The sequence below is a fragment of the Semicossyphus pulcher genome, unplaced genomic scaffold (genome assembly GCF_022749685.1).
Source record: "Semicossyphus pulcher isolate SPU_LCO1_2020_fin unplaced genomic scaffold, fSemPul1.0.p SCAF_10, whole genome shotgun sequence".
Classification (NCBI taxonomy): Eukaryota; Metazoa; Chordata; class Actinopteri; order Labriformes; family Labridae; genus Semicossyphus; species Semicossyphus pulcher.
This window is the reverse complement of record NW_027211604.1, coordinates 16,529,407-16,556,964: the sequence shown is the minus strand read 5'-3', so window position 1 is coordinate 16,556,964 and position 27,558 is coordinate 16,529,407. Positions and strand designations below refer to the sequence as shown.

Genomic DNA, 27,558 nt, shown 5'->3' with positions numbered 1-27,558 from the left:
CAGCGATCACAGCAACAGCACTTCCGTTCTTCCTTCTGGGTCCTTTGGCCACCACTAACCAAAAGATATTAAAAGGTAATGCTCTTTGTTATGATATTTTATATACAAAAGGATAATTTCCCATGTTTTCTAAGTGATGTAGTGGTGTTAAAACGATGTTTTGCTGCCTGTATGATACATTCACCTGTTCGACTGATGCAATAATTCCTCGTGTGTTATCAGTATTGGCGCACTAGCGTTTGAATATGGCACAACGCTCCTCATTTTTGTTTGTTTTATTTTTTTGTATGAAATAGGAATGTTTCTAGCCAAGCGTAAACATAAACTTTAAGTTTAGTGGCACTACTTGACGTTTTGTGAGGCGATTTAATTTCTTATTTTAGCGGGGAATCCGCTGATATTATTCAATAGTCTGCTGCGTTCAGGGGACGCCAAAACGAATTAGAAACGGGACTGTAAATGAGGCGACAACTGTGGGTAAAGTTAAAACGGGTTGCTTCAAAAAAATGTTAACGCGGCTCGACAAATGTCCGCGTTCATTCATTGTTTTGGTCCGGCTAGCACACCCCGCTAGTAGTATGGCTTGCTCGCACAACCAAGGCGTGATAACCGTCATGCTGCTTTCAAAGACCCTCGAATTTTCCATTTTCAAATGCACTTTCTTTTAAATAAACCGGACCCTCTTGAAAGCTTTAGTTGGAAGGCATATTCCTAAATTAAATCTAAGCGAATTTCATGCTTAAAATTTGATTAAGAAAACTGTCCTCTGTCACCGACATGCAGAGACACGAGTTTTCAGTGTACACTTGGTAAATATGGTGTGTCCGTAATTTATGAAGGCAACATTCGATCTGGAGCCACGTAGCTGGCTGGTGATTCCGTCCCTGACAGATGGGCAATGGGCTTGATGGACAGCTGAACAGAGCCCAGTTTGGTTGCCATAACCGTAAGTAGTGCTATTTATAAGTGTCCGTTAATTTGCCGTTTATAGTAGCCTTGAATTCCAATCGAAGTCCCAGACCGTGAATTCCTTAAAACGTGCCATCCTTCCGGGTAATGTTCCCTAGCATGCCGTCCGCGTACAGGGTGTTGCCATGCTTGTGTTGCATCAGCCGATGATTTAAAGCCACGATCCACAATTAACAAAATATAGTAAGGTTACAGTGGTGAACGCGAGTAGAGAGTCAGGGTATTATAAGCGATTCAAAACTGCCTGGCGGATGTCAGGTGGGTTGATGGTGTGAGGTAGAGTGGTTATAGGACTAAGCAGGTAGACTCACGCCACGTTGCTATACAAAAATCTAGATTTTAAGTCCCACTTGAGTAATTTAAGCTCAGGACAGGACAACAAAAATATGAACCTATCTTACAGACAGTCTTCAAAAATGTTAATCCCCGGATGAACTAATATTAGTATTAATGCAGTGAAAAACCTACAGTATCAGGCTTTGTCTTTAAATCATGCAGTCCAATACAAAAGCCTTGCAGTACATCCTACCTTAAATATTTTGATGTTGAACCAACGTTTTGGCAATGTTAATTAAAGTTTTATTACATTACACAGAGAGTCATGTTTGGATCAAACAGTAAAAATGTCTCTTTAACAAAAACTACAGCCTCTATGAAGGCAAAATCTACTTCAGGGCAGTTGTGCTAGGTTGCATTAGTTTAAGCAAAGTATTTTCCCTAAGAAACTGATAGGTAAATACATTGGGGGAGTTAATTTTTTTGTTTACTGTCTCTAATGTTGATATGTTTAAAATGATGGCAACCTTAACAGTAAGAATCAGTTGTCAAAATCACAAAGTAGTTGCATAATGGTCCTTGTTGTTGGGGGGATTTTTGACCATTTTCGGTGAGTCCTTGTGTCTATGTAATTGAAATGGATTAAAAGTTGACTAGATTGATTTAGATTTGACGTACAAGATGGCATATTTTGTGAAACGTGTCTATATTTTATTGTTGTGTGTGTGTGTTAGATTTCTGTAAGCCAGGAAATGTGTAAGCTGTGTCTCTAATTAGTCGGAACAAAATTAAATATTCAGGGGGAAACACAGAATGGAAACAGAAGCCTTCAAGTTTTTCTGCGTATGTTGCCTCAACTTGTCTGACCCCTGGTGCGTATCAGTCGGTGTATCCTGACATGTAAGGGTGTCCAGACAGCAGCATATCCTTTACTATAATGTGTAGTTTTTGTAGTTCTGTTAATGTAAATGGTTTTGGCATTAGTCCTGGGAAAGTGAACAGATTGTGCGTTTGTCACATTCCATCTCGCAGCGAGGGCAGTTTTTGGCAGCGGTGCTGGTTTCCATCCAGGTGACTTGTAGGGTTGTTCGGTTCGGTCTCAGTGGTTGGTCTTTCCTCACATACTTCACACAAGTTTACGCGCATACAGTAACAAAAAACACATGATGCTTTTATGTAGCCTAACACATGCTGTACTGTACCGCAAACGTACTGTTCATAACTTCAAACACCTGAAAACCATTTTGTGTGTGTGTGTGAAGGCTGAAGAATGGTTCACTGGCTCTGAGCGGTCGGCCATGATACGGCGTACCCTTTTAGGGTTATGCAAGGTCACATTTACTCCTTTCAGTGGATGCTTAGCCCCTGCAGGGTACTGGACAAGTTGTTCCTTTTGTTCCGCTGCTGGCCTCACAAATGTTCTGGTTCAGACATCACTCTTTAAGTACTGGGGATAGACGGAAGCGGGATGTTTTTTTAATAGATCTTGACTTTAGGTTTGTGCACATATTGAGAATAATACAAAACAGTTTTGAGCAAATTTACACAATAACATGTACTAACTAATAGAGCATTAGAATTCTGTGGCTGAAGATATTAAGCTATTTGATATAGCTACTAAGTTATAGTGTTCGTAACAACACTAGTACAGTCATATAACTGTAAAGTTTTGTTGTTGTTGTCAAAGTTCGCAGTCACAACAAAGCCATGCGTTGTTTACATCGATGGACTGAGGAGCTGTTAAAAGCTATAATGAGGTTAGCAGGTTTCTTACTTCAACAAATAATCCTCTTACAGTCTGTGGCACCAGTTGCTGCTGTGCTAAGTCAAGTTGCTAGCAGGTCTATTATCCCTGAATCCAGTTATAACCGGAGCTCTGTTGGCCCGGGTAGTGGTCATAGTCCTCCAAGATAAAGAGCCCTCTGGTTGGTAATAATTTGAGCAAACTCTGGGTGTGTTGTTGCTTTAAAAAAAACTAGAAAATAGAAGTACTGTTAAGAATGAGCCGTCCTTGTTCACACATAAACTTGCTGTCCGTTTAGTTATAGAAAATGGTGGCAGGAAGCGGCACACTGCATGTGGTGCACAGTGGAGTTTCATTCAAGAGACACACTGCCGTGCAAACCTGGCATAAAGCTGCCCCACTTACGCAGACGGGCACCCTCGTGGAAACCACAAGGAAAAGATTAGCAAGCAGCTGAGGTGAGCGAGGCATGGAGTCGGGTAAAAGGGGCTCTAGAAACGCTTTAATGAGGCCAACGTTAAGTGAGGTCAGACAGTAAGCAGGTCTGCATTTCGGCGACCTTACAGTAGAAACTGTGCCACAGCTTGGTGCGCAGAGATGAAAGAAAGTGTTACCCAAAAGGACAAGCTTAGGACGCTTCCCTACTTGGAGAAAAAAAATGTCCCATTGTGAAGTTCTGTGTGTTTAACGGCTTTACTTTGCATAGTTTCAGTTAATTTCTTTTGTCCTGTCTAGTTTAGGTGTGTGTGCGCGGTGTTGGGCGTTCCCCTCAGGAGATCACAGCCAGCTGGGCACTATGGTTTAGTAAGAAATGTTTATTCACACAACACTGACACCCTCAGATCTCAGTTCCTGGTGTGCAAATGGAAAACGCTACTGGAATGTCACACTAGGTGGGGAGTGGGAGCACATCCCCCGTGTACCAGTTTCCCATCGGTCTTCAGAGGCCTGACTGTTTATTATTGGGTGCTCTCTGTGTTTTTATTTCATTGTCTGACTATGTTTGGCCTTTTTTTCTCCCATCACTTCACTGTACGAGGCAGGATACTCTCCTTTTTGAAGTGCTTTGATAAGTAGGTTATGTTGTTTTAATAGTATTAATAGAATATTGTCATTGTACTGAAACATTGTGAGAGCTTGTATCCTGCGTGCTGAGAAGAAGAACAGGCCAAAATTAGACTTTAACATAATCTACAGCGGAAAGACTTGTATACTTTATACTGTGTGACCCGAACCTGTGCGTAAAATGAACTCGAGAACCTTGTGAGGCAGTCGTGATAGGTCTTTATTGTGTTCCTGTTGGGTTTTACAAACCGGGAAGTCTCCAAAGTACAAGGCCGATATTTACCTAAAATGTCGTCCAACCGCTTCACGTTTTGCATATTGTTAGGGTAAACATGTTGTGTCAATGATTATTCTTCTCTTCAATCATCTTTGTCCTTCCTTGTAGTGTTTTTTTCCCCGGCTCTGTATTGCTGCAACATCATCTGATTTAATCTTTTGGTGTCTTTAACATAAACCCATCTCCATTTTTTTTCCCTACACCGCCTGAAAGTACCTCAGACTCAAATTCGTGTCGCCTCCTGTGCAGATATGAAAATTGGAACCCAAAGAATGTAAAGCAAATGATCGGACTGAGGTTGAAAATCGGCGAACTAACCCTTTAAAAAAATGTATTTGGACATTTTCTAAACAATTTCTCGTGAAAGTAATGGTCAGATAATAGCAATACATTTCTTGCTATTTGCTTTCTTTGCACCTCGAGCTTTACTTTCACACATTTAATGAGTGTGGAAAAGTATTCTGCCTAACCTCTGATCCAGGCTCAGACGTCCACTCTCACACTGTCCTGCACGGTCGGCCTGGTTCGCGTCGCCGGGTTCGAGTTTCACCTCTCGTCTTTGCTGCCTGACCGGTGAAGTGACTGATAGGGCTGAAACATTCGTCTGCCTTCTCAGGGCTCACTGCGAGGGATCAGGTTTCTTTGCATTAAAGGCTTCAGACTGAATACGACGTCGTCTTTGACGCTTGATTCCTGAAAAGATCGCAGTGATAATGACCCACTAAAAAAAATCTGAAATATGATGTTTTGTCTGTAAATCAGTCAAAACCATTAGAACAAACACATGTATGTCTTTTTAAAGAGCTTCTTCTGATGCTGACTCTCTCGGGACAAAAAATCAAGCATGATAAGGATAAGGCTGTTGTATTGCCTGTCTAGTAAATGTAAATCATGAAAGGGAACAAAATGAGACTGCATGAGATTATTAAACCAATATTAAAAAAACACAATAAAGCACCATAAAAAGTAATAAAAACACACATTTATTATGATTATCAGTCTTTTACCGTGGTTGGTTAATGGTTAATTGTGGTGATTCTAGTAGTTGTAGTCTGGAGGTAGTGTAGTATTCACTGATAAGATGTTTCACCCTTGACTTTACAAGCATTCCCTCGCCTGGACCTGCATGTGACGACTTGCACATTTTCTGATGCAACGATGAGTTGTAGCAGAGCAGAGACGAGCTCAAGGACACTCTGATAACATCACTTCACGTTTCCAATCAAACAATGGCTGTGGAACTTTGACAAAATAAAAGCCAGAACTGATCCCAAACTGAGACGGATGCAACAATAGAAGTGAAATGGTGTCGATGAACTGAGACAGTTTAAAAACTGTTGAATTGTTAACAGTCACGCTCACTCATTCACACACACTCTTCATGTGCAAAGTCTCAGAGTTGGCCCGTGTAACTTCATGGCCGACTGGAAGTTTAGTTTCATGCATAAGCCTTCAAACTTCTTGGCAGCACAGAGTCAAAGTTACAAAGAAACTTGTATAATGTGTGTTTTCATTATCATTGATAGCCTCTAAGTAGGTGCAGCTTCATGGCGCAGCACTTTGCCCAATAGTCTTGGTTAAGCATTTGATCAATGTGGAGAAACCCACAGGCCTAACCTGTTTAGGCAACAGGATTTCTCTCTCCAGCCCATAGCTGTGGAGTAAAAACAAAAAAAGCTTTTACAGAAATACCTTCTACCTTTAAAAAAAAACCAACCCAAACTACAGATTCTTAGAAAGCCTTCAACTGTGTCTGAATATTTTGGAGCCCCTCCACTCAGGTAAGTGGCTCCTTTTTGCTCCATCTGGCCCAGGTTTCAAGCCCGACATGTTTTCATGAGGTGTGTTTGTTGAGTTATCGTCACACAGTGTCACTACCCTCAATTTTTTTGGTCCTGGCCCTTTTGTGATTTACGTCAAAGCACGACTGTGTGTACACATCCATCCGGGGATCTGTCGGGAAAGGACACATGGTTTTCCTAAGGTGTCCTTGGCCTGTGTACGCTTGTGTGTTTGTTCACATGTGTTTAAACTAGGGATGGGCATTTCAAGCAAAAACACTGCGCTCGGTGACGTATGAGGTCCGGCATCCGGGAATATAATGAAGTGCGTTAATTTTTAACGTTTTATTTTGACAGCCCGAGTTATAATAAACTGCGCATCTTCCCTAATGATGATTTATAGAATGATTACAGTCGCTCCTCCATGATCTTTGTTTGCTGATTTTTATTCTGATTTCTTTATTAACTCAAACACAACTAATGAAGTGTTCGTTATTCAAACACTTGTTAAATAGGCTAAGGGTCATTTGTTACAGCCGCAGTTTGTTTTATCGGAGTATCACCCTCCACCCGACGCAGCTGGTTCACCTTATCGAGCTGCCGTTTCACGCTGTCCTCGTCTCCCTTGTTGATATTAGCTTGCAGAATTGGACCGTATTGTGCCCGGGCAGCCTCTGGCTTTCCCAGGCTTCTCCCTGTCGGCCTCTCTCTGCTGTGAAAACACCAACACAGGTAGCAGAGGGCCCGCTCTCGCTGTGAGGGAGCGGCGAGGAACTGGGCTACGTGTCTTCATGTTTTCATAGGGGCGTGCACTACGCCAGCTTTGTTTATGAAGGCAAATTTAAGATTAAATGTAAGCCTAGTAGGGTTTTCTTTTGACCTCATGAGGTCTCTCTGTGCCCCACTGTGTCTCATGATGTGGAAAAAGGTGGAAGTATGAATTCCTGGAAGTTGTGTAACTGGTAGTAATTCAGGTTCCCTTTTGCATCTTGAAATGCATCCGAACTCTCTTGAGATCGTGTCTGATATCAGACTGTACAAATAAACCTGTTAACCTATGGCTCCGTGTGGTTTCATGGATGTATCGCTGTAACAGGTCCATGCTTGTGATTTCACTGCAGTTTAAACAACTTTTCCTGGAAGTTCTTCAATGTTATATAAAAAAAAGTTGGCTGTAATCTCGCTGCCTGGTGCCAAAGGCAGCTGTGTGACATGTAAGCTTTGGCACTGACTGAATAGTACACTGTTTTGAGCTCTTGTTTTCTTGTTGTGTTTTTTTACAGGTCCTAATCTGCTGCTGCTGCAAAATACTGTTACCACAGACCTGCTATTTCCTGTTCTCTGGGCCCAGTGACTGTTGCATAAGTCGCCACACCTACTCTGAAGGACCTATAACACAAGTTTACCTTCCCATCTGCCTTCTACTCTCAGTCCTGTCACACGTGTACTGCTTAAGCTGTGTCAATCACACGCACACCCACACTAGAAGGATTTAAAACACATAGCCTGCTTCAGCGCCCACACACTCAGAGCAAACATGGCCAGCAAGCTGTCCAACTTTGGCAAGAACCTGCTGCGTCGCCGGGCGCTAAACGGCTCCGGCGAAGAGTCCCAATTCGCCCGCTGCCTGTCCACCCTGGACCTCATCGCCTTGGGAGTGGGCTCCACGCTCGGAGCCGGTGTTTACGTCCTCGCTGGCGAGGTCGCCCGAGAGAAGGCAGGGCCCGCTATCGTCCTCTGCTTCCTCATCGCCGCTCTGTCCTCCATGTTGGCCGGCCTGTGCTACGCCGAGTTCGGAGCCCGTGTCCCCAAAACGGGCTCGGCGTACCTGTACAGCTATGTGACAGTGGGAGAAATCTGGGCCTTCATCACAGGATGGAACCTCATCCTCTCTTATGTGATAGGTCAGTTTCCAAAGTTTCAGTCAAGTTGTTACTTTGCTTTTTAAGTTGTGTCTGGTGTGTCTGCAGCAACAACACTGATCAGTTTGTAACTTAAAATTAAATTTAAAAAGCAGACCTTTTCCAGCCCCCACATTGTCGACTCATACAAGTGTCTGTCTTCCCTTTTAGGAACGGCCAGTGTGGCCCGGGCCTGGAGCTCCACATTTGACAACCTGGTGGAGCAAAAGATCTCTGGCTTCTTTAAAGCCTCCATGGCCATGAAGGTGCCAGGAGGGGTGCTGGCAGAGTACCCCGACCTGTTCGCCCTCATCCTCATCCTGCTGCTCACTGGTGAGTCCTTGTCAATCATTATTCACAGCGGATCATAACACGGGGGTCAAGAGCTTCTTTGGGAGGTTAATGTCATAGTTTTAAATTATTAGAAGAACTGCAGCTTCTCTTGTCAGTGATCAGACCTGTTTTTTTTAATGTGTGCGTTTACAAAGGAACCCATTCGTTAGCGTTGCTTTAAAACATTGCATAACAGCAGGAACAGTTCTCACACTAATGTTGCAGCTAGCCTGACATGCCAGAAGCAGCGTGAAAAAAACAATAATTGGCAGATTTGTGTCGCTGAGTGACGGCATGTTGGAAGAAATTAAACACGTCCGCCCACATAGCAGGACATGTTGTTATTGTGACATCTGAAACATGGGTTCTCTCTTCTCTGTTACATCCGTCTCTCTCTCTCTCTCTGCACTCAGGACTTCTGGCCTTTGGCGTCAGCGAGTCGGCGCTGGTGAATAAGATCTTCACAGGCATCAACCTGGTGGTTCTGGGCTTCGTTATCATCTCTGGCTTTGTGAAGGGCGACGCAAACAACTGGAACCTGACGTTGGAGAACTACACAAGCTTCATAAACCAGAGCAACGACAGCAGGCCTTCTGTGTAAGTGTTTGACAGCCGCCTCCGTCTGGAATTTAACTTGTAGTTTGTCAATCCTTGTTCGATTATTAAATGTCTCTTTTCTTGTGCCGCGCAGAGTGAGCAAGGACTTTGGGGTTGGTGGATTTGCTCCATTTGGCTTCAGCGGAGTGCTGTCTGGTGCTGCTACCTGCTTCTACGCCTTTGTTGGCTTTGACTGCATCGCCACTACAAGTAAGAGGTTTACAAAAAATGCCTTAGGAATTAAACGATGTCTCGATGTCTAAGATAAATATCCACATTACATTTGAATAGTGCTGAGCTGTTGCAGCACCTGTTGCCTGTAGTGAAATGCACTGTTATGTAACTTTAAGTACATAACAAGAGGGACATAAAATCTCGCCTGTCCTGCGTCTTCTTACCTAATCTTTCTGTTTAATTTCCCCCTCAGGTGAAGAAGCAAAGAACCCCATGCGTTCCATACCCATCGGCATTGTGGCCTCGCTGCTCATCTGTTTCTTCGCCTACTTCGGTGTGTCGGCTGCTCTGACCCTGATGATGCCGTACTACCAGCTGGACACCCAGAGCCCTCTGCCCGAGGCCTTCACCTACGTGGGGTGGGCTCCGGCCCGATACATCGTGGCTGTGGGCTCTCTCTGCGCTCTGTCCACCAGGTACGAAAGGACGGCTTCTTGCCACGCTTTGCTTTTTTACGTTACGCCGCAAAGCTTGTAATACCCCAATATAACACTCGTACCTGCTGTTATCTCAGTCTCCTAGGCTCCATGTTCCCCATGCCCCGTGTTATCTACGCCATGGCCGAGGACGGGCTGCTGTTCCGTGTCCTCTCCAGGATGAACACTCGCACAAAGACTCCTCTCCTTGCGACCATCGCTTCTGGCATCGTTGCAGGTAAGCTCCCCGTCTCTGTTTGTCTTCTTTTCATGTTTTGTTTTTTCTTCTTCTTTTTTTGTTTGTATGTGTGTTTATCTTTATGTGTGTATCTTCCTCGTCTTGTTTGTTCGTTGCTCCAGGCCGGCAGCTGTCTGTTCTTTGTCTTTTTTTTCTCTACTGTGTCTATCTTAAGTCTGCCTTCAAGTCTGTTGAACGTTGTCTCAGGGTCGCAGCTCTGTCTCCTGCCTCAGCTCTGTCTCAGCAGTCTGTCGGTTCAAGATCGATAACACTTTCAACTCAAGAAAAGTCTGCAAAAAAAGCAGATGCTAGGAATGCTTGTTTTTCTCCATGCCTATGTTGTGAACAGTCTGATCCATGAATACATTTTTGCTCCAGCTTCTGACTAGCAGAGATGTGTAACTCTAAAAATCTGGTTTTACCTCTCCTTCCAGCTCTGATGGCCTTCCTGTTCGATCTGGCCGCTCTGGTTGACCTCATGTCCATTGGAACTCTGTTGGCGTACTCTTTAGTGGCCATCTGTGTCCTTATCCTCAGGTAAGCACCTTTCATTGTCTGTAGCACAGTCTCAAAGTCTTTGAAGTGTTTAAAGCTCTTGAACAGCTGCTGCACTAATGCCAGTGCCAATAGCAATGAAGTAAACGGTCTAAATGTGGTAGATTGCTTTACAGTAGACAAAAAAAAGCAATGAGATATATTATGGCTACCTCAGAGCGGCAAAGAAGAACAGGTTTCAGGTTAATTATTCTTTTAGATTGACTGAACATCTCGATTGTCTCCCTGCTTAGGTACCAGCCCGGCACCCTGAATTCATCCAGCCAGACGGAGAAGCTGATGGATCTGGGGAAAGGGGAGAAAGGGCCGGATAGCGCAGGGGACAGCGGCGACGAGGGCGATGACACGCCGCTCCGGGAGCCCTTCAGCGTCAAGCTGCTCTTCTGCCCGAGCGGAAAGAACCCGACGCACACCTCTGGGACCATCGTCTACGCCACCACTGCTGTTATCTGTAAGAAGATGACGCTTGTTGTACAAGCTTCTTTTTTTTAATTTTATTTACAATATGAGCACCATAACATCTAACTTTCTCTCCTCTTTCTCTCTCTGCAGCCGTTCTTATCACCTTGCTGTGCGTTATCCTGGCTAACTGTCACCAAGAGCTGATAGACGCGCAGCCGGGTGTCGTGGTGACCTGTGTCATCCTGACTCTGCTCTGTGTCGTCTGTGTCATCATCATCTGGAGGCAACCCGAGAGCAAAGAGGCTCTCACCTTCAAGGTAAAGATCGCACCCTCTGAATATACCCTCAGTGTTACTCTAGACAAAGACAAAACAATCTTTTCAGTAGGATCATTTATTCTGAGGCTGAGAGGCCCGTTTGCTTGTTCACGCGTTGTTCCTGATTACTGATGATTGTAAAAGGCCGACCTTATTCACATCCTTTATGTCTCTGTCCTCTCAAGGTCCCTCTGCTCCCCTGGCTGCCGCTGTTCAGTGTCTTCGTCAACATCTACCTCATGATGCAGCTGGACAAGGGTACATGGTGCCGCTTCACCGTCTGGATGATCATCGGTACAGTTAAACTTCACCTCTGTTTTCAGTTTTATCAGCGCCACTCATTCATGAAGTCGTTTTGTAACTCCCTGTCGCCTCTCTCCTGTCTTCCAGGTTTCGCTATCTACTTCCTCTATGGTATTAGGAACAGCAGTGAAGCCGCCAACAGGTCGTCCCCTCGCAAATACGAGCCCGCGCTGCAGACCAAGAGCCCGATATACAAAGGTGCCCCGAGCGACAGCGACGTAGAAGCCGGCAGCAGTCCCTGATACAGACTCGTGTGGGCTTGGGGAGCGTTGCAGAGCGCTCGACACCTGCAGTGCGGTTGAACTTGAAGCCAAAAGCCGCGGTGTAGGTGGCCTCGAACGCAGCCCTGGGTTTGAAAAGAAGAGGCAAGAGAAACGTTACACACATCTTACCTCTGACTCTGAGGCTGATTACCTTGATGGCTGGACATTGTCACAGAGCCACTCTGCTCCGCTTGTCTATGTCAATCTGTCTGTACTTAGCCATGGCCCTCTGGAGATCTGACTATAACACATGCTTTGAATGGACCTCATTTTACAGAGCGCTGCTGTGCTCTCTCGTTAGCCGTTATCTGGAAGAATGTTACATGTTTTGAGCCCCCTCCGTTATTGGTGTGCTGTTGTTACGTGCGAGGCCGCCTACCGTTAAGATACTTGGATCAGTGAGCTAGACTAAACTGTATAAGAAACACGAGTAGCTCTAAGTAGTTTACATTGGTTCTTGTTTATTGCAGCTTGTTTGTTTGTTTGTTTGTTTGTAAAAATTGAAGTAAAAACAGCGGCAACTGTAAGATTTAATATCTGCTTATTTGCCCATATTAGTTTGGATACGAGCGTTCTTTAAGAAGCATATAGTCTTAATATATACTTGGGGATGCACCACTACCACTTTTTTTCAGACCAAGTACAAGAACTTAAATTTGGGTTCTTGCCAACGGCGAGTACCGATATAAGTACTAATATCATTATAGTTCTCATAATGATTTTAAATACATGTTTAATTTCATCAGATGTTCCTCACTTCCTGACAAAGTAAATACACATAATTGAACTGCAACGGTTGCTGACATTATAACACTTCACTTTGCTCCTCCCCCCTACCTGCTGAACTAACAGGAGGCTAACGTCAAGCTGTAAAGTGGTATTCGGGTGCGAGTACTTGAGCTCCGATACCGGTATCGGTGCATTCCTAATATACTTCTTATGTACCTGCACGTGTCGGTGTCATCCTTTACCCAGATGTGTTTGCAGATCTGAGGAGGTTTTACAGATTTGCACTTAACTTGATGAGTTTTATGTGCTTGTTGCTTTCAGGCCGAGAAATTTCAATTATTTTCTATTAGACGTCTGTCCACCTCGGTCAGATCCATGTTGGTGTATGGGAGCCGGGGGGGAGGGGCCTGTTTTTAATCACCACTACATTATTGTCACCATTCTGTTTTCTCTTCCTTGTGAAAAGACTTTGATTGTTTTTTCACAAATGTCTTTTTCTTTAGTTTCAATTGAAACTTGTAATTGGCAGCTTTATTTGTTGAGCTCCTATTACTTGTATGTTATTTTTACTATTCTTATTTACATTTTTCTAATAGAGCTGTTAATATTTAAGTGTTTATCGCGCTCGTTTGGGATAGCTTTCTTTACTTTTTGCCTTTTTTCATATCAATTTCAATCAATTAATATGCTTTTTAGATGTATTTTAATCATTACATGTACAGTTTTTAGCGTGCCGATCTTTTTGTTGTTTTGTTTTCTTTATATATTTGTCTCATGTTTCAAATGTCTTGCATCACCAATGTGTTAAATGTGTGATCTTTGTGATCCTCCCTGACCAAATGAACGTGTTTTTGGAAACGGCGCTTTCTGAAACAAAGAACGACCACTAAAAGTTGGTCTCTAAATTCTGTAATTTAAAAAAAGTTTTTACCCCCAACCCTCTGGAGTCAATATAACTTATTGTTCATATTGTTTTTGTTGCTCTCGTAAAGTGCTTTACTGTAGAGTGTACAGTACTTGTTTAAAACTGTATCTTTTATTTGTATAATGCTGTAAATTATACAGGCTTTCTATAGAATATGACCTTTAAGTATAATTTGGGAAAAAGAGTTTTTGTAAATCACTCTTGGAGGCATTTCATCCGACTGTTGATGCTGCTGAACTCAAAACTTATACAGTGATAAAGTCCTTTGCGCAGATATATCAGTGATGCAATATTGAAGCGCTTCTGCAGATGCTTCAAGAATGGCCCTTAAAAAAAATTCACTGTTTTTGTTTGCAAAATGATCTTCTGTTAGACATGTCGGAGGCATTTGTGATAGGCGAGGGTAGAGTAGAGGTAGATTTGGATTCAGCCAGTGTCTCTAGTTGACGTGAATCATTAAACTGGTGCCTAAAGAAGCTTCCTTCTGCCTGAGAGAGAGAGAGGCACCTGGGCTGGAGGAGTCCAGCTGTATCTCAGTTAATGAAGAACTTTCATGATCACATGAAAGGAAAGACTTGACAGTTAAATATTTATCATATTTTCTTGCCTGCCAGTGATGGAGTAAAAGGATAACTTATCATATCATAAAGGTTATTTGATGTGGCTGTGACTCGTATCACCCAGAGCTCTTCATAGCCCTCGTGCCTTTCAGTAATCATCATCTCCCCTCTCAGTGCTGTCATTAACAGCCATGATCCATCTTTGCCCTTCTGTTTTATATACTGTACATATGGCTGTCATGTATAAAATGAGCTGTATTTTCAATGTTGTTTTTTTTTAATAAAACTGATTCAAGCTTATCACAGATTGTCGTCCTTTTCTTTAAAGAACAGCTGAGACATGTTCCCAGTATGAGCCGCCTGCCAGAGGCTGTTGGAGCCCCCTGTACTGGTTTTTCACTTGTTTTACTATGTTAACATTGTTACAAAAGGACTCTACCCTCGGGCTGTTGTATTTACGCTATGACTTTTGACATAAATCCTGAAGCAACAATTTGACTCTAACATGTATCCATACATAAATAAGCTTTATTTCTCTATTTGTATTGTCAGGTATGAGTAGTTTAAGTAAATGCAGAACAATGAAGTCTGACGCCGCAGAAAAGAGCCTCAAAGGCATCGGCTAGTATACCTGTACATGCAACATGGTACCAATATTTATCTTAACTTCAAACTGCCACCTTATCTATCTAGCTTTTTGCCACTCCTAAACATAAGGTTGTGCTAATCCTGCCACAATGGATGTATTTCGCTGCCTGCCGTTGTTTCGGAGCAACGAAGAAGAACTTATTCCAGTTTACCTATAGGGGTGGGAAACACAGGGTAACTCACGATACATGGCCCATAATAATGATAATATCACAATACAACGATTATGTGATAATTCATGTATTGCAAGACCATCGTATAATGATACATCACATCTGATTAACATGAGTACAAAATGCCCCTAAAAAGGTGAAGTTCAGAATTCATGTATTATTCCCTGCAATTGGGTGTCAGTTTCACAGATTATGACACAAATTGAGATAAACAATGATGCAGAGAGGTCTGTTCAGAGCGCAGAATTGTTTTTAAATTAAGATATAGATATTTGGCGCCAGCGATGTGATAATAGTACCACACCAGTCGGGACAATGATAGATTGCGTATCTCAGGTCGTTAGCAAACAGCGGGGTGCTAGCCAAAAGTGTAACATCAGTCATAGCAAGCAAAATATTAAACATTTGGTCATTGTTTACACTATAAAACCCCACCAGTAGATAGATATACAGTATGCAAGGTACTCAGTATCTGCCGACACCCACGTTCAGGTGTCGAAACTTGTCTCAGGAAGCAAAAAAAGCAGCTAGCTTCGCTCGTCGTATCACTGTGCCAAATCAGTCACACACACCAATCACAGCCCTTTCTGTCAACAGGATGGGCCATTAATCTATGACTCTTTCCTCCCTGCTGTACCAATCCTGCAAAACTCAAATGAACCCCAGCCTCCATCTTTGTAGTTCAAGTGCCCAAACACTGGCAAAAGTAGATCAAAGTATTCAATGTCTTTTTTGGGCCCACTCGTGTACAGCCGCGTGGGGAGTCCCGCATTGTACCCTCTGTTTTAGCTTAGCATGCTACTTTGCTGTTGAGTGTTGAGATGAGCCATGCATGACTTTATCCAACGGTTGCAATAAATGGTTAACTCTGTGATGAGTGTCATCCTGGCTGTATCTGCATCTGTAAATGAAAACAGTGTGATACAGTTTTGCTCCATTGCTTAAGATTTGTCACTTCACAGCGCTCAAAACACGAAACAGTGTGTAAACAACGCAACACTTTCAGGCCTGCACTCATTTAAAACCTTTAACTTGTTTGTCAAAGGCAAACATCGTCAAGTTCACCCTTGCCCCAGAAGAGGCAAGTCCCCTGTATAATACAGTCAGGACAGCCTAAGGAAGTGTGTCAGCATCACAGAAGATGTTAAAATTGTGTTTCTTGATACTGTTAGTTATTGACTCATACAGGATCCAAATAATAAAGTAAATAATCCTGTATATTCAAATGATTACATTTGTGTGAAAGAAAAACAAGTTTCAATCATGTTAAATTTCTGTCAGTGTTTACTGTTCCTGTCTCTTTTCGCAGTTCGTTGTTTATTTGTAACAACAAAGTAAAACAAACCTGACAAAAGTAAAAGAACAGTCTCTATCATGTAAACCAAAGTCAACCCCTCACCGGCCATCCAACACTCTGTCTATGTAAACAATTTTTATGTAATATTTACTGTGAAAATACAAACACAAATACAGACACGCAAAAGATCTCTTTGACAAATTAAACATAAAGTCTGTTTTATGTAACACCTTGCTGCTGTGTGAGAGGCCTGTTGGTTCTCTGTCACAATCCGTACTGGTTCTAAACTCACGTTTGCTCTCTGTGGTGTAAATGTGGAATTACTGAACAGGCCTACTGGAGACAAGCAAAGGGGCCCAAGGGGTCAGGGGGCACTTTTGCCAGAGCCTCAATTTGTAGTTACTCTTAACATTCCTTGATTTCAAACTTCTACTACTACTGAAACAAAAGTATCAATCGCACTCTTTGAGAACTCTCCACAAGCAAAGTCCGGCATTCAAAATGTAGTAAAATAGTATCTAAGTATTATCAACTAAATTACCTTAAACTATAAAAAATGAAACAACTAAATGTGCAGTAAAATAGTCTCTTATGTTGCAATAAACATTGTTAAATATGGTGTTTTGGAATAATACTACTGAGGCTTTAAAAGGTAGATGTTTAAGGCTGAGCAACTTTATTCAGCTCTACAGCAATGCAATAGGATAAAATATATAAAAATCATAATGTGTTTGAAAGGTTGCTTTTCTTTAGGAATAATCTATCTCTGAGAAGTTACAGAAAAAGAAGGCTAGAAGAACCCATAAATAATCACTTAATCCTTCCTTTTTCAGGTGCATTTATATTTCAAATCAATTTCCCTTGATAGAAATGCTTGTAAAGTGTATTCTGACATGTAATTGGACTGTCAGACAAATTTACTGGAGGAAACGTTTCCCTCTCTTCTCCACAGTCTAAGGCTGCCCTCTAGAGGCTGCACACGGTATTACAACTATCTGCTTATATTGTAGCTGTGACCAATTTCTACTCCTTATTACCCAACAGCACGTTTAATACAGCAAAGAGCTGCTGCACCTCCAATCATTGCACGTAACAAACCTTTCATAATGTCTCCAGGCATTTATTATTGATGACACTTAATGATCCCAGAGTCACGACAACATCGAACAGTCAGCTTTGTCAGAGTTTGGTTTCAAATGAATTATTTACAGGTGGTGTAACGTGATACCAAAGTCTTTCCCTTACTCTTAACAGTTCAGACCTTAATATTCACAGGATAAACATACAACGTATCTATAAACAGGAAGTTGAATGTGTGTGTTTAGGCTTCTTTCTTCCTAAAGGCACTCAAAAGAGACACTTCCACTGCACACCTACGATGAATAAACCCATTCATGTGTTTGATGAACTGTGTTATTGTTGAAATGTTGTAATTGTCCACATATGTTCAGTTTCAGTTTTTGTAAAAGTGCCAAATACATTGTAAAATCTTCAAGTAATAAATGAGACATTTCAGTAATTGGGCTCTTCCTGATGAGATCTCTGGTGCTGAGGGGACATGGTTATTTACAGTCTATCAAAAATAACATTAATTTCTTTGGAAAATTTGCTTTAAAATGGAGACATGCATTGATTATAAATGTGGATTAAATGTGGATTAAGATTATGACTTAAGGTAATGTGTAATGTTTAAGAGCAGGCCCCATATTCACACTAATCAGTCGGAGCACCAAAGTGTTCAATACTGAATAAATTAATTACTGTAGTATGTTATAAATAAACACATGAATAGCTTGTGTTTAATTTACAGTTAAAATGTCAGTAATCAAAATTGAATTAAATGTTCTTATGTTATTGTTAAATTTTTTTTGTTTGTTTGTTTAATTTAAAGTTTTATTTTTTAGTTACTTTTATGCAGGCAGTAGTTCTTGCTTAGAGGAGCTAAGTGGCTAAATTTAGAGCTAGCATAAGAGACACAGGATGAACGATTGTAATCATCAGTGTTGTTAAAAAATAACATTAAAATAAAATTTTATCATGACAAAACAAGCTTTGTTGTCTTTGGATAACAACATGTTTAGCTTGTGATCTAAGGAAAATTGCATTGAATAATAAAATAAAATTAAAGCACAGCCAGAACATAAGAATAATGAAATAAAAATGCATCATAATAACATCAATCAGTCAATAACTTCAAGAATTATTCATTAATATATTTAGAAATGTGTTTCTATTTAATATTGGACACTTCGGGCCTCCATACAAAAGGCTTCAACGGTGTGACTGTTCTCACCAGTAGACCAACACAGACAAGTCAACACAAACTGGGTACTGAATGACTCCTGGCTTTGAGGAAATGATAATGGCTATTAATCAGCAGCTACGGAGGATTTGTCCTTTTAGCAAACAGCAAATGTACCATTGAACATTTTCACAGTGCAAACTCTTTCTCCAACTGTCATCAGAGAAGTAAAAACATGACCTGAAACTTTTCCATTTGAGTTCACCGCCATCATCCTCCACTCTCATTATGTATAAAGCCACTTGGATTTGTGTGCAACATAATCAATGAAATCCCTTCCTGTGTCATCACTACAAGATATAAGGAGCATTTTGCTTGAAAAGGAAGAGGCATGGCTCAGTCTTGGCTTCACTGATTCAGATTTAAAATAACTTATATCACACTACACTGACAGCATCAGTCTTTAAGAGTGCGCCAACAACATAACTGTCCACTGGAGTAAAACTACACAGCAGGAAAAGGCCAAGAAGTGCGTTAAAGCTGAAGTGTCGTTTAGAGCTGCAGGGTTGTTACAGTCACACACACATGCACACACAGACAGTGACAAGGTTCGGATGCTTTTTGTGCTTCTACGCCTCTTAGGAACATCGACAAAGTGTCTTAAGTTTTGACCGAGCCGTAAACAGGCACCAGAAAGATCAAACAAAGTCTTATATATAGATGTAAAGTGTGTAACTGAGCAGGGAAATATTAAGAGTCCCAAAAATCGGACCCAAGTGCAGCCAAGGTGAGAGAGAGTTCCGACACATGGAGTCCGAGTGTTACCGCCTGTCACCCTACATGCTGCAGACCGGTGAATCAGCAGAAGCACTGCCGGCTGCCCTTTGTGACCTCCTCGGAGGAATGGACGGTGTTGGGAACAAATCCACTCTTGACGCCCTCCCAGCCGTCCTGGATCTTGATGTCCCCGCTCCGGACCAGCTCGAAGATATCCCTCGTCAGATCCACAAACGCCTGATGACAAAGAAACAAATACCAGATATTGATCGATCAGAAACCCTGTTACGGTGACTCGCAGGCATAAAAATGTGTGTTGGTAAAGAAAAATGAAACCTTCCTCACACCTTCTCCACGTTGATGGCTTCTCGTGCCGACGTCTCCACGTAACGCATCCCGAAGGCCCCCGCAAGCTTCTCTGCCTCCTGCTGGGTCACCTGACGCTGGGCCTCCAGGTCACACTTGTGGCCCACCAGCAGGAAGACGATGCTGTGCGGCTGCACGTGGCTCTGCGCCTCCTCCAGCCAGTTATGGACGTTCTGGAAGGAGCGGCGGTTTGTGATGTCGAAGAGTAAGAGCCCGCCCACCGAGTTACGGTAGTACGCTCTGGTGATGGACCTGGATAAAATGATGGAAAGATAGATGCCACAAACTTCACTTGAATAAGTTAAACAACACAGATAACACCTTGACACTGGGTGTCTTTCATTATTACCAACATGGCCATGGTAGATCATTTCTATCTGATCCAACTGCTGCAGAAAATAGTTCCCAATAACTGCTTAATTGACACTTTTTAAATAACTGTTTGTCAAACCTCACAGTGCCAATCTGTTTTAGGGAATAATTTAGCCTTTTTCTAAACAAAGAAACTACATTTGTGAGTGGATTTTATAAGGTTTACTTCAGCAGATGTACACACATGCTAGGGAAATTGCAAAGTATAGGTCATGATGCTGTTCTGTGGATGGAAAATAAGAAGTATGAAAAAGAGACAGTAAGAGTTCTGTCTTCACCTGAACCTCTCCTGTCCTGCAGTGTCCCAGATCTGTAGTTTGATTCTTTTTCCCGGCTCGATCTCCACCAGGCGGGAGAAGAAGTCCACCCCGACAGTCGGGTCTGACACCTGGGCGAAACGACCTTCGGTGAACCTCCGGATCAGACATGACTTACCGACCGTGGAGTCCCCGATGACGATCAGACGAAACTGATAAAGCCATATCGTCTCCATGTTTCAACCAAAATAAAATCTGCAAAAAGATGTATTTTTGATGTTCAAACAATCCAAAACCCGGAAAAGGAACTGAGTTTAATATCAATAATTGCAAAGAAAAGCAGCAAAATCAAATCAATTAAATATTAGTTTATATTGAATATACTTTAAAGTCCTTTAATTGGTGGAAACAACAGCCACTGAAAGGACGTGTTAATTAGATTTAGAATAAACACAAATGTGCATTTAATCCACACACTGTGTTGACCACATGGATAATTCATGGACATCATGAGGAGACAAAAATGGGCTCAGATCGTCTCAACAGAAGGGGTCCATGTGATTTACAGATGGGTGATCTAATTTTAAGGAAAGGGAAGGAGGGGGAGGGAGGCCACTCCTCTCCAACTCAATAAACATTGGCGTAGTCAGCCCCCATGTGGATAGCACACTGGTTGTTATACAGCATTAACACACAATGAGGCCTTGAAGCTAGCCAAAAGTTAGCTTAGACCAAGGATAGCTGCTAAAAATGCTTGCAATTTGATAAAGATAGAAGCTGTCCATTAATACTAATATGAGAGAGCCCACAAAGTTTATAAAAAATAATGATTAAATGTTTGAATCACGAGGCCCAGCACTATTAGCATGATGCCAGTATGAGTGTCATTCACTTTAATGGTTAGCAAGAGGACAACAAGCTAATACAAATCGGTAAATAAGGACCTACCTTAAAGTTTAGAGCTCAGCACCTTTGAAAAACAAACCCCATGTCGATGATTATGCTCTAAAAATGATCCTCGATATTAGCAGTCCTTGCTAACAGAAACAGGCTGTCTCATTTGAGACTTTTGGTCACCATCTAACTATGTTTGTCCGGTATTAAAGATTAAAGCAGCCTTCGTGCTCAAATAATTCTAGATAAATAATTCTACCAGTGCTGTTGATGTTTCGGTGAGGATCCTCGGATGAAATGGCAGCAGGACACAACAGCAGCCTCACACACACATATCTTCCTCGCCCTCATCAGCACCATTACCGTAACTGCACACACAGCGGCGCAGCAACAACCCCCCGTGTGCTAATGCTGCCCTCAAAGACTGTAGGAACAAAGAAGCTGTAATTACGATGTGAGCGAACATCAACACAATAATTTCACCTCATCCTAAAGATCGTTATTTATGAAGGCTGCTCTCAAAAGTGAGCAATACTTTTTAGGTTACATATCACTTTTGAATTATTATTGTAAACATTGTTCATAAATATTTGGCTATTATCTGCATTTTTAACATTATTTAGGCTTGTTTAAAATATTTTTTGTAAGAGGAAGGAGATAAATGTCCTGTTCTTAGGTAAAATTTTAAGTTATTTGTACTTAACTTGAATATTTCTTTTTTGCGCAACTTTATAATGATTCACTTTTTACTAACTAGCTATGGTAACTAGTTAGCTAACTTGCAAATTAAGACTTTAAAGTACATTCTCTATGATCAGCCTCAATTAATAAAAAATTATTATATGTTAGAACTAAAGTGCCAAACCGCATTAAAAGTCGTTCAAATTAGCTAATCCTTGCATGACTGCAAGTGTAAAATTCTTGTTAAAAGTTAGAGCATAAATTATATTTATCTAGTGATAGAGTATAAGGACAAATATTTGTTTGGTGATTACTGTTAATTGATGTTAAAACTTCTGTATCTTGACATAAAGTAACATTTTGAATAAAGGACTGTTACTTATCACCATCTGTACTTTGGCATGATACTCTTATTTCAGGAGGCTAAAGGTCCTAAGCCTATCCAAGAAAATGCCTGACAAAGTTCAAGCTGAGTTTTACGAGGAGCTTTTGAACGCACCACCAGTTAACAACAGTAGTATTTGAGTTGCTCAGAGGAACAGAGAGTGTGCCGTGAAGTAAACAGATTCAAACTGTCATGTGTGATTAAACGAGTGGACTGCAGTGATCGCAGCCGGTCTGGACTGCTTCCTTTTGCAAATCCAGATATGATTTTGGACCATAATGTGTTTTTCTTAGCGCACTGGACGGGAGAAAATGTCCTTATAAGTTTTTTTTAAACTGCCTGTGTCTTTGATATAGCTAGGTTTTATTATCTATCCTACTTCTTCACCATCCGTCGTAAAGTTTACTTAAGTCTAGTCAGGAGATTTTTCTTTCTTTCTGCAGAGCTGCAGCCATGCAGCAGGAGCTTTTGTTTAAAGTCCTGGTCATCGGTGACTTGGGAGTGGGAAAAACTTCCATCATTAAGCGGTACGTCCATCAGATCTTCTCCCAGCACTACAGAGCCACCATCGGGGTGGACTTCGCCCTGAAGGTGCTTCAGTGGGACAATGACACTGTGGTCCGTCTACAGCTGTGGGACATAGCAGGTCTGTAAAACTTTAACGACCCCATAGCTCATCCTGTTTAACAGGCTTATTATGCACCAGGGTTAGTTTTTTATATATTTTTTAAACAATAAGGCTCTATTTGAAGATCAAGACCAGGATTTATTTGTTTTGGGGTTTTTTTTGTTTGGGGGGGTAGGGGGGGATCTCTGACAACAAAAAGCTTTTGTTTCACCTTCAGCTGCTGTGTTAACCTGTTAGTTGTTAAAGCTGAAAACAACTCTTTAACTTAAACTGAAGGCAACTAAAAACATGTTATCATTATTAAAAACTGGTTGTTGCATCCATCTCCTTCTTATTACAATCAATCAATCCTTCATAGGGTCCAGTATCTTGAAGAAAGATACAATAAGACAGACTATTGCAATCAAATACAAATTATTACCCTTTTTTTCCTTTTATGACTCAATGATATCGGCTACAAACACAACTTGATTTTTGATGTGAACGTGTGTGTCGTCCGTTAATTCCTGGGTCCCTCCCTGTCATTTGAAGCCTGGTTGAGGAATGTGAATCTTGTGCCTGGCTGTGACTCAAGTGATCCCATGCTCATAATATCAGTCACATGATGGCAGTTACTGCAGAATACGCACAAACACATGCACAAAGTCACACTGCCTATATATATGTCACTGATTAACCATGCTGTGAGTTGATTTAATTTTATGGTCTTGAAAGATTACTTTATGTAAGTACCGTGTGTGTGTGTGTGTGTGTGGGTGTGTGTTTGTGTGTGTGCGATGGCTGCCCATGCGTCCCAGGACAGGAGCGGTATGGGAATATGACACGTGTGTATTATCGGGAGGCGGTGGGGGCGCTGATGGTGTTTGACGTGACCAGAGCCTCAACGTTTGACGCCGTGCTGAAGTGGAAGGACGACTTGGACTCCAAGGTGAGGCGTCTTAAGTCGACCCACCTTTGATCAACACCCACAAAGAAGCTCAAACCTCCGTCAAAATGTCTTCCTTGTTCCTTCCCTTTAAGAGGTGTACATTCGTAATACACTTGCAATTCACCACATTCACACTGCGGCCATTTTTCTCTGACGTCATGCTAAAAGTGGGAAGCTAAGATGCTGTAATTTAATAAAATCATTTCCAAATCAATATTTTGTGTCAAGTAATTGATCTCTTAAGAAGAAAGCCGTGTAATAAGCATGACTGTTGTTTTAATAACTACCTACTCACTATACATTACCCCTTACTTAATACGACTTAAAACTTGCAACAAAGCAACATGACTTTATATCAGCGTCTGAGCTTCGCACACTGAGCATGACATCAGAGGAACATGGCCGCAGTGTTAAAGTGGTGTATTGGATAAGCATAACTGCACACAACAATAATTTATACCAAAATTACAGTTAGGGTTAGGCTAGTGTTTCTGTTATGGTTAAAGGAGAAAAACGTCTAATTAAAGAGTTAACTCACAAATACAGCATCATACACCTTTCACTTACACAAGTCGAATTGCAGTATTTTTGTGTATTCTGACGTTTGTAGTCACTTGGGTTTCATTAACATTTTAATTTTATTAGAGCTGTTCTGAACAGCAACAATAGAAGGGGGGAGTAAAATCCAGCTGTTATATTGGATGGTTGAAATTAGATAATCACTCAAATGGGGAAAATGGTTCGCATTTCTTCTGGGTTGTACAAATAACACAAGTCATCATGTGACAAATGAAAACCTGAGAAAGAAGTTTAAACCCTGCATACTTTCTCAGCTTCACATACCTGGCCAATCACAGTGGTGCAGGAATCGAGTTGTATTGGCAGTGTCGGAAATTTAGAAAAAAAAATCGTAAAGGACCTAAGTGAGGGGGTTTGGGTGCTATTTTATAATCCAAGAAGCACTTTCATTTAAGCATAATGATAGATTAAATTGGCTTTATGAAAGGTGTGTCACGATTCTGAGCAACCCTCAACTTTAAGATATGGTATGGATGGAAATGTTACTCTTTTGGTTCACTCTAAAGGTCTAAGGGACCATATATATCTTGCAATCAATGACACATTTCTTATAAAGATAGAAAAATAAGGGTATTTTAAAAATGATTCTTATACAGTAACATGTAAAATGTCATTAAAAGTAAGTTTCATGACATCACAGTTTGTAGCCATTTCTTTTCTCCTTAGGTGACCCTGAACCACGGGAGGCCAGTTCCAGCTGTACTCTTAGCCAATAAGTCGGACCAGCTGGCTTCCCATGCGCCCAAACTGGACTCCTTCTGCAGGGAGAACGGCTTTGTTGGCTGGTTTGAGACATCAGCAAAGGTACGAGGGACAGCTTATGTTGGATACTACGTGAAAATGATTTGGGGATGACATGTTTGGATTTAGGTCACTTAACTCCATGACTTCAAACTAACAAAATATCTATGTCTAATTTCATAATGGGTTGGTGTTACCATGATGAGGTTTAGGTTTGGTTTTGGTCATATATATGACAACTTATTGTCAGTATTCGACATCAAGATGCTGTGGCATGAGATGTTTGATGATGTACGATTTTGGTTTCTTAACACCAACGACTTAATCCAACAAAATATACATACCTAATGATGTTAAAATGTCCAATTTCTTAGACATAACATTTTTCTTTAGGCAGATTTAGGTTTTATTTATTATAACCCACAACAAAATATTGTGTTTTCTATGAGGGAACGATGACACATTGTCTGTAACCACAAAGATCTAACAATATAAGAACTTTACTATGACTGTTTACATGCAGACGTTAGGTTTCCTTCAATTTACATCAAAATTAATGTTGGTATTCTGTGTCTAGATGTTGTTGATCTGAGATGTCTGGAAGATATTGAATATTGGTTATTCAACAAATTACCATAAAATCCGGAATATAAGTCACACTCTGTTTTCACCATGTTGAGTTTGCAATCCTGCTAGCTACCAGTGCTGTAGCTAGCGGTAGCTGGCAGCCTATGCTAATTGTAGCTGCAGTGACAATCATGATGGTGCAAGTCTTTGTGAGCTTAAAACAGTGAGGAAAACAGCGCTGCATCATGTTGTAAATAAGAGACATTGTAGCGGCATGGACCCGGAAATGTGACGTCCCCACTCAACAACCAGATAGCACCATTGTCTGCATTTTATATTGGTATGTTGGTGGCACCTCACAGCACTTAGCCCACTTTTTAGATGAATAGAAAAAGTATTAAAAGTCCATCTTATACACCGTACATACGCATAGAATTTTACACTAGTTAAATTGACATTTGCATTAGAAGTTGTCCTAACACTGAGTTTTAGTCAACCTACATTTGTCCAAATATCATCGTCCAACAATGTTGGTGGCGTATGTCAACTTTATTCTGGTTTAAGTTACAGTCATTTGTTCTTCACATAACTTAAACAGGGTATCTGCATATTTGATGGGATTAAATTATTGAAATGAATGATATAACAACCAAAGCCACTTGAAAATGACTGCTGGGCTTTTCAGTTCAACCGCTAACAGTGAGAAAGCCCTGTTTACTGTACAGTGCTCTCAGAGGACATGCAGAGGAATGTCTACAGTCTGGTGTGAAATAGCCTTCTGTTTCTTCTCTCAGTCAGACCCCGTCTAATGAGTTACACAGCAGGGTGCGAGTCAGATTGAACGTGAAGAGTCAGCAGACAGGACAGACAGATCAGGATTAAAATAACTGTGTTTCTAACAGTGTATGATATCCTGGACTCTCTTTAGCGTAGTTAGTAATGTCAAAGTAAAAAGGGAGACAGTAAATTAAGTTAAAATCAGACTGTTGTTTCCATTCTGACTAAAAAATGCAATGAATAAAGTTGTAGCCGCTCATGGCTGCAAGAGGGAGCTAATTTTTTAATCTCAGTAACTAGAAATTATGTGAGATGAGAGAAGTCGGCTGCACTGAAAACAACACTTTCCTGTCTGTCATGTGATCACAAGCAAAGCTTTAAGGTGTCAAAGTAAGGCTATGAGACTTTTGAGAAAGTATATTGCAGAGTCCTTCTCAGGGGTTTTGGTGCAAAGGTCTCTCTTGGCCTGTTGTTGTCCGTTAGCTTGTGTTGTGTCAGCTTGTCAACTTAATGATTCTTCTGTTAACACAATTTTTAATGGTTTTATTTCAAAAGGAATGTAAGGACCTGGGATAAACAGTACACGCTGGTTGGTTTAATGTATCTACACACGTATAAATAAGGCTAAAGTGGAGAGTTTAGCCATGTTAGCGTCTCAGTGAGGCTGTACTTACCTGTGGTGCTTCAACCTAAAGATACAATGAGCATACTTATTTCCTCCAGTGGCATGTTTTTCATGTTCAGCATTTATGAACAACATTTATGAAAAAAATCTATATCCCACACTCAGTAGATTTAATCTTCTGGGGACCATGACTGTCCATAAAAAAAATCCACTGTAATCCATCTAAAGGTGTGCTGGAAGAAGTGGACCAACTGACTAACATTGCCATCACCAGTGTGGTTCGAAATCACACGATCTCTTCACATGGTCTTCTTTTATTCTGTCCCCTCAGGAAAACACAAACATCGAGGAGGCAGTGCGCTGCTTAGTCGAACACATCCTGAACAACGAGAAGAGCCCAGTGACAGAGCGAGACCCCGGCTCCCTCGTCCTGTCCGGCTTCACGAACACCAGGAAGGAAAATCTCAACTGCTTGTCGTGTGTGAAATGGTGACCAGTCACAGAAAACCAGGAAGTGAACAGAGATAAGTTTGACTCAGGGACTGTTTGTAAAAAAAATAATGGTGTTGTGTTCCCTCAATGTTAGCGACAGTGTTTAGTGTAGAATCTGTAAAAGTTTGTATAAATGTTCATGTGACGTGTTCACACTGCAGGCCACCATAATAGGTCTGTCTGGCACACTAAATGCATTTTTATGAATTTTTAAACAGAGTTCATCCACATCCAAAAATGCAAA

The 27,558-nt window shown here is 41.3% G+C and overlaps 3 protein-coding genes across 4 annotated transcripts; 2 read left to right on the top strand and 1 right to left on the bottom strand.

Moving 5' to 3' along the window:
• slc7a3a (solute carrier family 7 member 3a) lies at positions 1-13,823 on the top strand. 2 transcript variants are annotated; one of them, XM_069667929.1, is made up of 12 exons: positions 1-75; positions 7,396-8,016; positions 8,185-8,346; positions 8,760-8,943; positions 9,038-9,153; positions 9,371-9,593; positions 9,692-9,831; positions 10,266-10,368; positions 10,620-10,837; positions 10,939-11,105; positions 11,291-11,399; positions 11,496-13,823. In XM_069667929.1, the coding sequence occupies exons 2-12, from the start codon at positions 7,650-7,652 to the stop codon at positions 11,648-11,650; spliced, it is 1,944 nt and encodes a 647-aa protein (XP_069524030.1). In that variant the 5' UTR covers positions 1-75; positions 7,396-7,649; the 3' UTR covers positions 11,651-13,823. The 2 variants fall into 2 exon arrangements, with proteins under 2 accessions (XP_069524030.1, XP_069524038.1); XM_069667937.1 differs by lacking the exon at positions 1-75 and adding an exon at positions 862-946.
• Positions 13,824-16,678: 2,855 nt separating this feature from the next.
• On the bottom strand, positions 16,679-21,189 carry LOC138601855 (ras-related protein Rab-39B-like). Its single transcript, XM_069673126.1, has 4 exons — positions 20,966-21,189; positions 20,039-20,272; positions 19,370-19,640; positions 16,679-19,259 (listed from the first exon to the last, which is right to left on the bottom strand). Exons 2-4 carry the CDS (start codon positions 20,251-20,253, stop codon positions 19,104-19,106), a joined length of 642 nt encoding a protein of 213 aa, XP_069529227.1. The 5' UTR covers positions 20,254-20,272; positions 20,966-21,189; the 3' UTR covers positions 16,679-19,103.
• Positions 21,190-22,430: 1,241 nt separating this feature from the next.
• rab38c (RAB38c, member of RAS oncogene family) lies at positions 22,431-27,315 on the top strand. The gene is made up of 4 exons (XM_069667938.1): positions 22,431-22,623; positions 23,403-23,533; positions 24,779-24,916; positions 27,154-27,315. The coding sequence occupies exons 1-4, from the start codon at positions 22,431-22,433 to the stop codon at positions 27,313-27,315; spliced, it is 624 nt and encodes a 207-aa protein (XP_069524039.1).
• The last annotated feature ends 243 nt before the right edge of the window (positions 27,316-27,558 follow it).

What these genes read in the sequence shown, in the direction of transcription:
- slc7a3a (XM_069667929.1), top strand. Translation starts at nt 7,650, where the DNA reads ATGGCCAGCAAGCTGTCCAACTTTGGCAAGAACCTGCTGCGTCGCCGG. An exon ending in CATCCTCTCTTATGTGATAG is followed by an intron (nt 8,017 to 8,184) that starts GTCAGTTTCCAA and finishes CTTCCCTTTTAG; the next exon opens with GAACGGCCAGTGTGGCCCGG. An exon ending in CGCCACCACTGCTGTTATCT is followed by an intron (nt 10,838 to 10,938) that starts GTAAGAAGATGA and finishes CTCTCTCTGCAG; the next exon opens with CCGTTCTTATCACCTTGCTG.
- LOC138601855 (XM_069673126.1), bottom strand. Translation starts at nt 20,253, where the DNA reads ATGGAGACGATATGGCTTTATCAGTTTCGTCTGATCGTCATCGGGGAC. An exon ending in GCAGGACAGGAGAGGTTCAG is followed by an intron (nt 19,641 to 20,038) that starts GTGAAGACAGAA and finishes CATTTTATCCAG; the next exon opens with GTCCATCACCAGAGCGTACT. An exon ending in AAGCCATCAACGTGGAGAAG is followed by an intron (nt 19,260 to 19,369) that starts GTGTGAGGAAGG and finishes CTTTGTCATCAG; the next exon opens with GCGTTTGTGGATCTGACGAG.
- rab38c (XM_069667938.1), top strand. Translation starts at nt 22,431, where the DNA reads ATGCAGCAGGAGCTTTTGTTTAAAGTCCTGGTCATCGGTGACTTGGGA. An exon ending in AGGACGACTTGGACTCCAAG is followed by an intron (nt 23,534 to 24,778) that starts GTGAGGCGTCTT and finishes TTTTCTCCTTAG; the next exon opens with GTGACCCTGAACCACGGGAG. An exon ending in GGTTTGAGACATCAGCAAAG is followed by an intron (nt 24,917 to 27,153) that starts GTACGAGGGACA and finishes CTGTCCCCTCAG; the next exon opens with GAAAACACAAACATCGAGGA.